Genomic DNA, 15036 nt, shown 5'->3' with positions numbered 1-15036 from the left:
ATGAGAAGAAATTCTCCCTATGAGGAGAATGCTGGGCTTGAAACGGGCGAGGCTTATTAATTCACCAGCACAATCCTCGCTACTAACACAGGGAACTATGAAGACACAATTCTAATTAACACTGACCCTCTAAGACTTGGAGAAGATACCCTAGCCTCGCCACCTTGCAGGGTGCTGAAGGTCTTTCTCATATTTTATTCACTGGGACGTTTCAAGAGGTAGAATAATGTATCCAACTTCAATGATAAAGAAAAAGGTGACCGTTAGGTCCCCTCAGTTCCTGTCTAGGAACCCTCGCTTTAGTTGTTATCAAAATCAGACCTTTGAAAGCCAGAGAAAAGAACAAAACTAGGAGATTCCCAGTAAATAATATTGAGAACAGCACTGGTATCTAACATGTATTGGTATGAACAGGTATTCAACCTCCCCAAATATTTACATCCATGTCACTTCATTTGAGAAAGGCTGGAACTCAACTGAAGAAGGGCTATTCATTATATGATTTGCTGGTTAATGACGCAGAGAACAGGCTTCAGCTCCACGGAAACTGGGATGCAGCATCCTCCCTCTCCAACCAAATGGGGTGGAAGGTGAAATCATAACAGAGATGCTTACTTATGGGCAAAGTCCTTAGGAGGCAGGGCCGCTCGGATGATGTCCAGCACACGAGGTAAATAGACCTTAAACTCAGACCTCACAGCCACAGAAAGTAGCCCCAGGGCTTGGAAGGCTGCTGTCCGTTCCTTCTCCTTCTTGACACAGCTTAGGACATGGTTCATGGTATCTTGGAGATACTGGGTATCTGAGCACAGAAACAACAAAGTGTATATATGGCTCAAGGTGAGGGGTGGTCTACATAGGAAAGGTCAAAGTTCCTATAAAACACTTAAATTTAAGAATAAATTAAGAAAGCCTGTTGGAAAGATATTAAGAAGAATTTAGAGAATGCACTAGCCAAACTCTTTGCTTGATAATCACTCCTCTGATACAGCTTTTAGAAATATTAGAAATATAAGCTGTTTTTCCTTTAATTAAAAAAAAAACCCAAAAACTTAAAAGTGTCTCCAAAACAATACTGCATTAATTATCCCCATTAGCATTATATTTTGAGGGAAAGATTACATGCTTTTGTTTAAGAAATATATGTTAAACTTTGGTTAAAAACAAAGAGAGGATCATCTAAGCTATTTTATATTATCTGGAAATTTAAAGTAATATTGAAAACTGTTTGTAATAAACAGGCTATTCCACTCAGCGTAGGCCTAGAAATCACTTTGCTATCACCTAGAGACTTCTGTTACAGTTATATTTAATAGAACAAGATTTAGTCCGTAACTTGGAAAGCCACATGTGTGTTTTCATTAAGTTTACATAAGCCAGTGTGCATGGGTAGGTGATTCTTGGGCAGTTTAAGCTAAGGTGATACGACTCCTCAGAAGGCTGCTATTTCCTGCCTCTTGCCCCTCTTCCATTTCTTCTCTTCCATCTTTCTGGCCTCGAGTCCGTGCACCAGCAGCACATACAAGCAAGACCACACAGCCAGTAGAAAGTGAGGGGTATTCAAGGCCACCAGGACCACAATTAGAAGACAGTGAACTAGACTCCCAAACGGCATACATACATCACTGCATTTATGCTATCGAGAAATGTCTTCTCTCACAGCTCACGGTCAAATGCCGTTGAAGCATGCTGGAGCTTGGAAACAGTCAGAGACCAAGGTGATACAACTCTCAAACCAGAGTGCGCCAACGAGAAAAATGGGGCCTTTGCAGAGCGGGACAGCATTTCAGCAGGAAACGAGCTTAAATCAAGAAGGTAATTTCCTTTTCCAGACGTAGCACCCCAGAGGCTAGGCAGCTGACGCTGCTTGAGATCCCAGCCCAATCCTAGCGGGAGTATTTTTGATATTCCCAAAGCTTGCATCATCAGGAAGTGCAAGCAATGACTTCCAAACTGCAAACTTTAAAAAAGTGGCGCTTTCCCAATGAGACTGTACTTACGGAGGCTGCCCAGGCTGAATTTCCAGAACGTATTTTAGTACATTATTTAATAAAACAACAAAAACTCACATCAAAAGAACAAACCTAGGGGCCCCTCTGAGCCTTTGTATCCTGCTGCTAGGCCGTCTTTTGAACTTACTAAGGTAACCGCTTCTACAGCGTGCCAGACTTTGATCAAATTTGGCCTAGTTATTATTCTCTTTTGAGCCACAGACTTTCAAACCAAGATCATTTAAAGCTCTACTGAATAGGGGCATGTCTGTTCATTAAAAAAGAGAAAAGCTGCTGGGTACCAGGTGAGAAGAATGGAAAACTGAAAAAATATGGGTGATTCTCATTATATCCTTTCTCTCTGGTTCAGTGATTTTATGTGGCTAATTGCCTCATCCTCTCTTAACACCTATTCTCACACCCAGCACATTTAACACCTCACCGGCTGTATTTCTCTGCTTTCATCTGAGCTGGGTGGTGTGAAATGAGTCTGTGCTAGGGAACGGCATCTGCTGAGGGTCAGGCTGGCCTTTCATTTCCCATCCTGCCTCTCACTGGGTCCTGAACGCTTATTAAGCACGCACCATAGTGAAGAGGAAAGAGATGTAGGTCCGGGGTCTCTACACTCAGCAAGGAGGGAGGTGAGACAAGGACACTAAGTATGAACAGGCAACTGGAGTATTATTATAATTTTTACCTTTATCTTGTTTCTAAAATGGCTTTGAAATAGCTAGGGGAAGCAGCAACAATAACGGTTTCCATTTCTTGGACCTTACTCTGTGTCAGGCACTTAGACAGGTGCCTAGACATTAAAGCAGCTCATCTCATGAGGCAAGGACTGTCATTCTAATTTGACAAGTCAGGAAGTGGAGGCCCAGGAAGGTCAAATAACCTGCCCCAAACCTCACAGTTAAGAACAGAGGGAAGATTCACCCCAGGTCTGATGACGCCAAAGCCTTTCCACATCTGGGGGTTGTAACGGAAGAGGAAAAGCACGTTTCTAGCTAGAGTGACCCAGCAAGGCCTCAGGGAGAAGCCAGTGTCTGAGCTGGGCCAGCTTCAGGAACCAGGAATTCACACCGCCCAGTGGGAACAGGGCAAGAAGAATTCAGGAATTCGGGAACCCAGTCTATTACCCGTGAAACCAGCCTCTGAAGCATCCAGTTCTTCCTCCTTGTGAGGGGGGGGCAGCCCGGTGCCCACCTCAGGAGCAGACACAGGACTGTCCCCGGATCCTCCCTGCCCCACAGACTGGATGCTGCGCACCACTGAAACCGAAGCTGCCCTTCCTGTGGTCGCTCAGAAGTCCATTCATGAATGTGTTGGCTTCCACACACGAGAACTTGCCTGGCTCTAGAAGTGCCTCTCTGCCTGCACGTTCGCATTGCTCCTGCGTTTGCTGCCTCAGATGTTTACAGAAAACCTGAACTAGATGCCACTGAAGCTGGATAGAGGCAAGAGACCAGAGACTAGCCCCTCAGCAGGCACTGCTCCCAATGAGAAGCAGACATAACTTTCTGGCATCTCGTCTTCCCTGTTTAATTACCCTTGAATGGGTAATGACATGACACGTCCGTGGACATCCTCACCTGTGAAGGCAGAAGGTCGGAAGGCAGCCAAGCGGGGCAACAAATTCAGGATTGTCATTTGGATCAGCGAGTTCTTGCTATTCCTGCACTTCAGCACCCACTGGCACACCTGAGACAGGAAGGACACAGGGTTGGCAAAGGAAAGGGAGGCGTGGAGCTTGGGAGAAGAGGGAGCGGACCTCCTGCCACTGACCTGATCAAATTTCTCCTCCATCAAGTCTCTGCAGCAGCGACTCTCCACCAGGGTGGACTTCGCTGGGCTGGGGGAAGCCCCGAAGCCCATGAGGCCTTGGTGAGAGCTGTACCCCAGCAGTCCCACCAAGGCGTTTGACTGCTGGGGCTGCATGGCCTGGAAACTGGTGAAGGGGGTGATGTGACGAGGTTTCGTTCCGAAGCCCATGAGATCCTTGCAGTACTTGTCATGTACCAATTGCTGCTGTGTGATTTCTTCCATTTCTTCTCTCAGGCGCTATATACATGGGGGAAGAGTCACCTTTACTTACAAGTGGCATTTGCCTAGGCACCAGGGAGTCTGCCGACGACACGAGCCCAACCCTGAAATGCAACTCTTCCCACAGTGGGCGGCGGCCACTCTTCATCTCTAGGATTCGATTTCCCCAGAACCTTGCAGGGGGCCTGAATCTGTTCTAATTTAGGCAGAAGAGCACCACCTACTGAACAATGAAGAAGCAGCAGGGGTCTGGCCCCCAAGAACCCCCTACCCCACCCTTGGTTTGGGAAAGGTGACTTGCGGATGGCTGTGACAACAGACCTAGGATCTAGCAACGGAGCCTCCTGTGAGGGTGAGGGGCAGCCCCAATCCAGCATCCTGCTAAGGACGTTCTGCTCTCCCTCTTCTCACCAGAAATGCAGGTAGAGACAACTCAGGCAAGTTAATGTTCTCAGAGTCCTAGGAACTCCATATGAGGCATGGAGTACACTGACTGGCTGAGAACCCCATCTCTCACCTACTCAAAGAGCTGCTTAATAACTCATTCTCCAGCTTTCCGAATTGAGAAAGATACAAACCAATTAATTTCCAAACTTCTAACTCTTTCCACAGATATTTTCATTTTTCAGAAAATCTTATCCACTATTCTTGTCAAGGTCACCAGGACTCTTAGGCTGCTAAACCGAATAGTCTGCAGCACCTGATCCAACTTAGTGTTTCCTCCTCCTTGAAACCCCTTCTTCCCTGGGCTCCTTGGACGCTGAGCTTTGCTGGCGCCCCATCCCCACCCCTGCTGCTGCTCCTTCTTGGTCTCCCTTGGTTCTTCCTCATCTCCCGACCTCAGGTTCTCAGCCCCCATCTCTCCTCCAACTATCCTAGTTCCCCGGGGGTCCTCATCCAGTCTCACGACTGGAAATAACATCTATATGCCAGTGACCTCCCCAATCTGTCTCTCTTGCTCAGATCTCTCCCCAGAGCTACTCAATAACTCCGCTCGGACGCCCAACACGCATCTTAAACTTAACACGCTCAAAAGCAAACTCCTGACCTTCTACCCCAGACCCGTCCCTCCCGTCTCAGTAGATGGCAACTCTACCCTTCTCGTTGCTCAGGCCCCAAACCTTGACCCTTTCCCTCCTATCGACCTCCAAATCCCTTGTACCCGACAGCTCCCACTACTGCTGAGATGCTGCAGTTCCCCCCTGACTAGACTCCTGGCCGCAGCCCTGGCCCCTCCCGTAATCCATTCCCAACACAGTCTGTACGGGGGCGTCTGAGACCCTAGGTGACGAGCCCCCTCCCTGCCCCAGGTATTCCCCCAACCCCATCTCCCAGCTCCTCTCACTCAGCTCAGTCACAGCGGCAATCTTGCTCCCTTCATAAAGCAGCACGCTCCTGACACGGGGCCTCGTGCTGCCAGGACCAGCGGTCTGGAAGACAGCTCATCCCCAGAGGTTTGTATGGCTGTTTTCTTACCTCCTTCATGGCTGTGCCCAAACATCATCATATTTTAAAATGTAATCCCTGATCCATGCTAGTATCCCCTATTCCTTTTCCCTGCCCTACTTTTCTCCGCAGCATTTATCACCATATGCTACACTATGTATTTTCACTTATTTATGTATTGTCTGCCTCCCCTTGCTAGAATGTACTGTTTTATTCACTGCTGCCTTATTCTTCTAGCTCTTAGGACACGGTATAGCTGGCCCACAGTAGGTGCTCAATTAGTATTTGCTGAATGAATAAAAAAGTTATGAAATTGTAACACCTTACATTTGGATAGTTCTTTATAATTTACAAAGCACCATCACAAGTACTATTTCATTTAAACCTATCAGTTAGGTGATATTGCCCTGTTTTACTGGAAGAAAACAAAGATCCCAGAGCTGTGTGGGGTACAGCGGAAAGTACCACATTATACTTGGGTGGGGAAAACTCTGAGGGTGACCATTTATGGAATGCCCACTAGGTATCAGGTGTTGTGCTAAGCACCTCACACATATTTAGAAACCTCACAGAAGCCCAATGAGGTGGATAAGATCCCCATTAAAATTGAGGAAAATAAGGAGGGAAAGTAATTTACCCATGTCACACAGTATAGAGGAGCGGGGATCCAAAGCCAGACTCGCTGTGTTTCTACACATACTGCAGCACACGCTGCTCCCACATCTAGGGCACAGCCATCACCAAATGATCGCTGGGTCTACAAAAGCAGGAAGCCCTGGGGGGAAAGTCCACACCAACCAGCTCCCCCAGGAAGACTCACAGGTGGGGCTCTACCTCCTAGATATACCCTGAATCTGGTGTCAGTGGACTGACCCTGAATCTACTTTTGTGTCTACACTGCCAGTGTCAGTCGAAGCCACCACCACTGCTCGCCCAGGTGACTACAATCGCCTCCTGGGGCAGCCGTGAGAATAGGACCTCCAGCTACCGACTGTAACTCCAGCTACCGAGAGTAACCGACCCAGGGCTCCAGCTGCTACTCTGAAATCCATGGCCATGTCTGTGCCAAGGCCACACTTTCCGTGAGCTGCTTCTAGCCGATGACGAACACAGTAGGAAGGCTACGGTGGGCCTCCTCTTGACGGCCAGCTCCGGCCTGAGGACCCTGTGATGGCTCCGCACAGCAGACGAGGGTGCTTCCATCCAACTTTTCCTCCCGCTCTTGTTCTCTCAGGGTCAGAGCCGCACTGAGGCCTGATGGTTCTCCCAGCCTCTCCCAGCTCCCTGCCCATTTTCTCTCAAAGTTTATTTCCCTAATACAGTCCTTGCACTTTTAAACCCACCTTTGCAGCTGCTTCTTGAGCCAGCACACCTCCTAACTCACCTCCCTGCTTCCCTTCCTGCCTCTCCACAAGCTCTTCCCCACAAGTAGCCAATGACTGTTAAAGATGGATGCCATCATGTCATCCTGTGGACACAGCCCTGTGAGGAGAACGGGAGCCAGTAGGGGCCATGAGCTGTGAGGCCCCCGGTGCGGCCCCTCCCTCCCTCTCCCTTGCTCACAGTGCACCAGCCACACTTCCCTTCTCGCCTGAACTTATCAAACGCTCTTCCACCTCAAAGTCTCTGCCTGGAGCACCCCCTCCTTGCCCGCTGCAAGGCTGGCTCCTCCATGTCATGCAGTCTCAGCTCAAACGGCACCAACCTCAGGGAGGGAGTCACCCGCACCCCCGTTACCCACCACCCCATTTCCTCGCAGAACTTGCTGCTACCTGAAACGTTCCTATTTATTTGTCTATTGCCTGCTGCCCCAACAAAACGACAGCTCTTTGAGGACAGGGATCTCGCCTCGTCTCGCTCCCAGAATGGCACGTGTGAAGACTGGACACCCTCAGATACGCTTCTCACCTCTCCCTCCATGCTGCTGATGCGAACCAGCTCGTTGAGGATCAGTAAGGCTCCGTGGATCCGATCATCGCGATTCATGCCCTTCTCCTTGGCCAAGGTCTCGTCAAACCCCTTCTCTGCTTCCTCAAACGTGTGCTACGGAGAGATACAGAATGCCTAAACTACCCAACGTCCAGAGTTAGAAAGCAGCCCCACCCACCTATATGGGGGGTTCTGAGGTTACCATGCCTGCTAAGGGCCTCGTGCCAGTGTCACCAACAATCCCAACTCATTGAGCTCTCTCGTTTCATTTAGCTTCAACTCTCACAACAATACCACGAGGGAGACACCACTACCGCCCCTATTTAATAGAGAAAAAACAAGAGGCTCAAAGAAGCTAAGTGACTTGTCCAAGGTCACAGAGCGGCCAAGACGTGAACCCAGGTCTCCAATCCCAGGTTCCCATGTTCAGGGCTCTTTTTGTAGGACAAGGGTCCTTAGCAGGTTCACTTGGCAGCGGCAGTCAGCACAGGACTCTCGATACTACAGGAACACTGGCATCTCTCCAGAGACGCCCATATTTCTACATTTTAACACCTCTGAAAAAAGATGTCTTATAATTGCTGATAAGAAGGCAGTGAGTTTAACTGGCACTACAGTCTCACTCTTAGTGGTGCATAAAGCAATGGTGTGGCTATTGACAGATCTTTGCTTTCGTGAAAAACAATAACTACTGATTCACACTGAGCTTAAAAAACCATGGGAGATCAAAGCAGACAGGATACTTGCTCTTTGGCAAGGGGCCCGCTGCTGCCCTGTAGGCCCGATGATACTCTACGCAAATGTGCTTTGCTGGAGGTTGGAATGGAACCATCTCCTCACCCTGTACCACTGTGGCTTCTGCATCTCCTTTGGCTCCCGCTGGGTGGTGAGGATCAGACAGGCACGAAGGGCAGCAACAGCTCCCTCACGGATGGCCTGTTTGGGGTCCCACACGGCCACAAAAATATTGTCAAAGAAGGGCTGCACTTGCTGGAAGAAGAAGGTGGGGACGCTGATGGCCAGCTCACGAAGAACCAGGACCTGGGAGAAAAGGCACAGAGAACTTTCATCTGGGTCAGAGTCTTGTTCTCTCAGGAACACAGCCTCCTGTCATCCTAGAGCCTACATACAGCAGCAAAAGAGCACACTTGCCCATTCTTCTAGCTCAGAAATTCTGGGGACCTAGGAAGGAGAGTGAAATTGATCAAACATTTCAGTGTTCATTATCCTAGGGTGTTTAGAAGCAGAATGCTTGTAACGTTAGTACACAAGTTCTGAAAGGGCAGACGTGCTTAATGCTTTGTACACTGCTCTACTGATAGCCTAGAATGCGCCCGAAATACAGCAGGCATTCAATAAACATTGTATTGAATGAATGACTAATCCTGTTTAATATTTAATCTTGCTATTATTTTCATCTGACCCTGGAAAAACTGAAGGTTCGGAGGCTGCCCCAAGTCACAGAGTGAGGAAGTAGCACCAGGGTCCATGTGTGGGCCCCTCACCCAGGCCGGCTCCCTCCTTGTGGTGCTGTCCCCGAAAGAGGGAACCGACTGGAAAGGATCCAACTGAAGCTTCTGATCCCCATCACATTCATTCATAGATTCTCTCTCTTAAGGACAGACTCTCCCCCATCTCACAGCCTGGATTCCTAGCCCATCAAACCAGCCTCTTTCAGGGATGAGCCTCAGAAAGCAATGAGTATGTGCGTCTAGAAGAAGAGGGTAAGAAGCCACCACTTCCTCAATTGAAGAATAGCCAACGGGAAAGAGGAAGTCTGGACTACGTACCGACCGATCAATAAATGACTAAAAAATACACAGGAAAGGCCTGGGAGAAGGCAGGCCAACTCTCCCAGCACGGGGAGCGAGTCCCTCCCCGGCTCCTCTCTTCAGCCCCGTACTCCCATCTTCCCACAGGATATGGAGGGGCCTTGACAGAGGGATCCTACAGATGGCGCGGTGGTCTGGGGCTTTGTAAGCCTCTTGGCTTGTGGCTTCTTCTCTTGCCTACAGCTGAGGGGGTGCCTTCTGCCTGGGAGGCATTTTTGATTCTGGAAAACTGGAGGTCAGGATAAGCACTGCACATAGGGCTGCCTCTCAAGCAACAAAAGAGAACGTTAAGCCTCCCCTTCAGGTACGGAGCTCAGGGTGAAGAGAGAAAGGGATTCAGGACAGAACCGAAGGCCACCAAGAAGCCCAGTGCCTTTGCCTGGAGCGTCCCCTCTCATTCTCTGCCTTTCAGGGACCTGAGCACATCGTGTGAAGGACCCCGACATGGAGCCACCACTCGCCACGCACTCACAGCCGCATGTCTCCGGCCCTCGTTGCGGTCAGCACCCAGCCATTCCAAGGCTCGCTTCACCTCAAACTCCACATACTCAGCGGTAAAAGTGTCCCCTGCCATGGCGAGGCGACCAATGGCCTTGGATGCCATTTCCATGACAACTGGGTCATTGGAGGGGAGGAGGTTCCGAAGGTAGTTAGCAAATCTTCCGATTCGGGTGGCATTCCCACCTTCCACTCCTATGAGGCTGGCTGGAAAAGAGAGGAAAGCAAAAGGTGAGGAAGGGCACACGCTGTCCAGGAAAGTATGCTGCCTTCAGAGGAAAGCTAGCCAGTGACCCCCTCCTTTTACTTTTAAGTGCAGACTGCAATTTCCAGACAGTAAGGATGCAAATAATTTTCATCTTAACCAACAGATTTCATATTTGTGCCAGAACTACTTATATAAAGCAAAATAACCTCATTTTAGTATACATAATTTGTTTTCCCAAGAAGAAAAGGAAAACAAACTGGGTCTGAATAATAGTTCACAGAATGGAAGACCAGTCCCTGGAGGTTGACAATTACCTGCCTTTCATTCACTGCACCCCAACTCTACTTTTCTATTCGTAAGCCCCACTATGCCAAACTTTGCTCTACAGAGAAACCAGAGCCTGCATTTTTGCAGTGGAAAGAAAGCAGGCTTCTAGTTTCAGTTCAGGCACACTGGCCCTAGAAAAGTCGCTTAACAGTTCTGAGATTCCATATCTGAAAAAACCTGCTTTGTCGATGTCCCAGGACTATTGCTAGAATTAACAGGTGGATAAGTACACTGAAAGCCACAAGCCTCCTTAAAATTCATTAAACAAATGTGAACTAAGTGTCCAGTAAGAAGCAGACCCAGGGTGCAGTAGACACAAAGCTGAAGAGTCCTTTATTCCCAGTTCTCACCTTACCGGAAACTCTGTCCTTACCTATGGCCAAGATGCCACCTTTCCTCTCATTGGCATCTGAGCTGGAAACCAGTTCAAAAATGTGATGGTTCAGCTGATCATAGAAGCGAGTAGACTCTTCTTGACTCATCTACAAAAGAAGATGTGCTCAGAACAGTTTATAATGTCTCCCTAGTGGTGGGGTGGCTTCCAAAGACTAGGACCCGAGAGGCAGCCAGGAGGTACAGTTCCAGCCAAAGATGACATGGCTACTGCCTATTTCTATAGTTTTAAACTGAAGAGCAATTCATCGGTGTATTTAACAAATACTTATCGAGTATCTACTCCTCTGCAGGACATGTCCCGTCCTAGATTCTACTTAGTACCAAGGGTATAAGAATAAACAAGACATTGTCCCTGACCTCAAGTCTAGTCTCTATCTAGAAAGCCCCAGGACTTTCCCGGTGGCACAGTGGTTAAGAATCCGCCTGCCAATACAGGGGACATGGGTTCGAGCCCTGGTCCGGGAAGATCCCACATGCCACGGAGCAACTAAGCCCGCGAGCCACAACTACTGAGCCTGCGTGCCTAGAGCCTGAGCTCCGCAACAAAAGAAGCCACAGCTATGAGAAGTCCCCGCGCTGCAAGGAAGAGCAGCCCCTGCAAGGAAGAGCAGCCCCTGCAAGGAAGAGCAGCCCCTGCTCAACGCAACTAGAGAAAGCCCGCGCACAGCAATGAAGACACAACACAGCCAAAAATAAAAATAAATAAATAAATAAAAATTAAGGGAAAAAAAAGAAAGAAAGCAAGCCCCAAACAACCAACTCGTCAAACCCATCCCAACCACTGTTATCAGGCAGAAAGAGTGGAAGGTCTGGAATGTGGCATGAAAAAGAAAAAAATGAAAAGAAGCAGCCGACTCCTAAAATATCACAACATAGGAAATGCCACAGAAATGTGTAACTGCAAAGGAACCTGCCCATTCTATAGACGTGAGAAATCGGTGCCTTTCTAAAATGGAATCTCTGCATTTTCCGAATCCTCACTTAGCTGTCAAGAGGCATCTAAACCAGGGGTGGTATATGTCACCCCAACACTCCATGATGAACGGCCCGAACCACAGCAATCCCAACCTCTCGGAGCTCCATGGTGACATAGTGCTGGAGCTCCTTGGCGGCTTTGGCCCTGGTCTCCTCATTCCGGCTCTTCAGGCCACAGGCAAACTGCTGCAGGACGCTCACATTGCTGGATGCGGTGGTAGCTGTGGCAGCGGCAGCAGGGCCGGTTCCAAGCATCTTGCCCTGAGGTTCTTCGGAGAGAAGCTTCCTTTAATATTCTGAATAACAAAGCATGCCGATGAACTCATTTATGGCCCCAGCTCCTCAACACAGATCTTCACCCTATCCACGTCAGGCTGAGGATCCTAAAAAGGTTGGGATACCTCACTAAAAAACATGCAGAGAGACTTGATTCATTCAACAATGACTGATGTTTAAAAGAGGCAGCATAGGAGAGAGGGTCAAATTATGGGCTGTGCTGCCAGACTATCTGGGTGTGAATCCAGTCCAAAATTATATACCTTGAGGAAAGATACTTAAAATGTCTCAGTTTCCTAAACTGTAATAAGAGGATAACAGCACCTAACTCATAGGATTGATGTAAGGATTAAATGAGTTAACACACTAAACAGTTAAAAAGTGCTTAAAATAGTGCCAGGCGCACAGTGAGTTCTTAATAGTTGTTAGCTATGATTATCATTATGACTACTACGTACATGGCACAGAGTCAGGTACTAGAGGTGGGGAGGTAGAGAGAAAATAAAGCATGCCTAAGACTGTCCTTTTCCTCCAGGAGTTCAATTTAAAGAGGGAAATTGATTATTATTCTGTAGCAGCACTGCCCAATAGAAATACAAGCCACAAATGTAAAAATAACTTTCAATTTCCTTGTAGCCATATCGAAAAGGTAAAAAGAAACAGGCAAAATTAATACAGTTTATTTAAGCCAATACATCCCAAATATCATTTCAACATGTTATCAATATAAAAATTATTGATATATTTTTCTATTCTCTTTTTTGTACTGAGTCTCCAAAATCTAGTGTGCATTTTACACTTAGGGCAATCTCAACTTGGACCAATCACATTTCAAGTGCTCTAAGCCACATGTGGCTGATGGTTATTGTATAGGACAGCGCAGTTCTATAGAACATTAGCACTTGGAACGTGCTCTAAAAGAGACTGATTTGTTTCTCAGATCACTCATTCATTCCTTAGTTATGCCCTGTCCCTTCCCTCAATAAGCTTACAGTCTAGGGGGAAATACAAATAATCAGGCGACCACAATAAAGTGGCCATGATAGCACTCTGGCAGACTGCTATGGCAGTAACACATGCACCTTTCCTAGGTATGTCCGGATTATATTAGAAAATCAAAATTTCTTATTTTTCAAAGAATTTGTGAAATGCAGAGAAAAAAAAAAAAAAACAAGGAATAATTGGTTCTGAAAAGCTTTTAAATACTCCAGTACCGAGAAGAGTGCAGAAGGAAGTGTCAGCCTTCAGGGGAGAGGAAACCCAAGGACTCCAGATGAGAAAACCACGGAATGTGTGCGCTTGTCTGGGGGAGGGAGGCTAGCAAGGAACTTCCAGTCTCTGGAAGGAACCAGCAGATCTTTATAAGGTCTAAGGCCCACAGGCCATCTGCTCCAGGGAGAATTCAATTAAAATACTAGAAGTTAAATCCGAAGGGTCTTGGCGAGGGCTTACAGAAGTTAAAAGTCAGGTGGGGGCGGGGGAAGCTCGGATGGAACCGAGCTCACCTCCGGGGAATGGGTCCTTGAGAGGCCTCCACGGTGGACCGCAAGGGGCTGACACTGACATTGGTCCTCTTTGAGGACAATTTGTAGGGGGCTCTGAAGAAGGGGTGACTGATGGGCAAGGAGACCCAAAGGCGCCCCAGCAATACAGGAGCTGATGGGCCGGCCTTCGCGGCGCCAGAGACGCACAGCAGCTTGAAGGGTTCGGGGGTTTCCTGCGGGTTCGGGAGGAGGTGGGCGTTGCCTCGGGGGTGCGGGTCCAGGGCTCAGGCGGCGCCCAACTCCGTGGGGGCCAGTACTGAGGGGACCCCCCCCGTCCCAGACGGACGACTTCCCGGGGTCCCCCCACGGACCAGGTTGACCGTGGGTCTGGAAATTCCGCCGCCTTGGAGGGGTCGGTGCCAGGTCCCAGACTCACCGCGCGGCTTCGGCCACGGCCTCAGCTGCCGCCGCCAGCACCGGTACCGCCGCTTCAGGCCGCCGACCCCACCACCCGCCTTCCCCGCTGTCCTCTAAGCCGGGCGGGAGGGAAGGCGGGCTCCCAGCCCTAAGGACCAATAGACGGGCGTAAGAAGAAGATGGACTGGAATACCGGCCAATAGGCATTAAGGAGAAGTGAGGCTTCGGGACCCGGCTTCTCAAGGGGGCGGGGACTGTTCAAATAGACAAACCCCGTGGCCAGTGGCAGGCGAAAGGAGGCTTAGGTCCACTCGGGAGAACCAATCGGTCGTGAGTTGACTTCAGTCACTTCCACGCACACATCCGGTGCATCGCTACTATAATTCCCCTCTGCACCTGGGCCGTGGAGGTTCGCATTCCGCTTTCTGGGTACCGTGGAATGGAACCACGAGGCGGTAAGCGGAGGTTCGCGACCCCGCCGGATTTAATTTTCGAGACCAGAGTGTGAGCGATGCCAGCGCCTTGTAATCACTGGAGCAAAAGAAGTGGAATTTTCGGACTAGCGCTACTTGTGCATCCGCGATTTCTCTTTTGTGAAATGTAATACGCATTTGAAAGCGTTTTTAGATTTCCCCACTTTTCCAAAATTATCTAGCTCACAAGATCATCCGCGAGAAACCGTAGACAAGTTTTAGCTAAATAAGCTGCTCGTAAACAAATAATTTCAAAGTAGTATCATTTAAAAAACATCCTTTCGAAAATCAATAGCAAAAATGGAATTTGACTACATCTCTTTTTTAAAAAAATCACGGTCTGTTTATTTTTATTTTTTATTTTTTATTTTTTTGCGGTACGTGGGCCTCTCACTGTTGTGGCCTCTCCGTGTTGCGCAGCACAGGCTCCGGACGCGCAGGCTCAGCGGCCATGGCTCATGGGCCCAGCCGTTCTGCGGCATGTGGGATCTTCCCGGACCGGGGCACGAACCCGTGTCCCCTGCATCGGCAGGTGGACTCTCAACCACTGCGCCACCAGGGAAGCCCACGGTCTGTTTATTATAGTAAGCACTGAAAATTCCTAAATACCTCACAATAGGAGTCCGATTAAATAAAATATAGTAATTTATATTAAGGAAAATGTAGGTAGCCATTAATAATCGTAATGTAGATGAACATTTGCTAAGAAGGAAAAGGGTTCACAATTATACCATGTAAGTATAA

The 15036-nt window shown here is 48.6% G+C and overlaps 1 protein-coding gene across 4 annotated transcripts in view; it reads right to left on the bottom strand.

Annotated features, from left to right (window-relative positions):
* MTOR (mechanistic target of rapamycin kinase) overlaps positions 1–13943 on the bottom strand; it is a 117488-nt gene extending 103545 nt beyond the window's left edge. For 2 of the 4 annotated variants that reach the window (XR_014326030.1, XM_082834554.1), the window contains exons 1-9: positions 13839–13926; positions 11736–12025; positions 10645–10753; positions 9711–9943; positions 8247–8447; positions 7386–7520; positions 3774–4049; positions 3581–3689; positions 616–802 (exon numbers count right to left, since the gene is read on the bottom strand). Coding sequence is in view for 3 of the 4 variants with exons in the window: in XM_082834554.1 (XP_082690680.1) it covers positions 616–802; positions 3581–3689; positions 3774–4049; positions 7386–7520; positions 8247–8447; positions 9711–9943; positions 10645–10753; positions 11736–11897 (1412 nt within the window). In the remaining variant the exon portion in view is untranslated. Of the gene's footprint in view, positions 1–615; positions 803–3580; positions 3690–3773; positions 4050–7385; positions 7521–8246; positions 8448–9710; positions 9944–10644; positions 10754–11735; positions 12026–13838 lie in introns of all 4 variants that reach the window. The other 2 variants (XM_082834556.1, XM_082834555.1) reach the window with 2 other exon arrangements.
* Between the last annotated feature and the right edge of the window lie 1093 nt (positions 13944–15036).

This window comes from Leucopleurus acutus (assembly GCF_964270905.1).
Source record: "Leucopleurus acutus genome assembly, chromosome: 2".
Taxonomy (NCBI): domain Eukaryota; kingdom Metazoa; phylum Chordata; class Mammalia; order Artiodactyla; family Delphinidae; genus Leucopleurus; species Leucopleurus acutus.
This window is presented reverse-complemented; position numbering and strand designations above follow the sequence as displayed.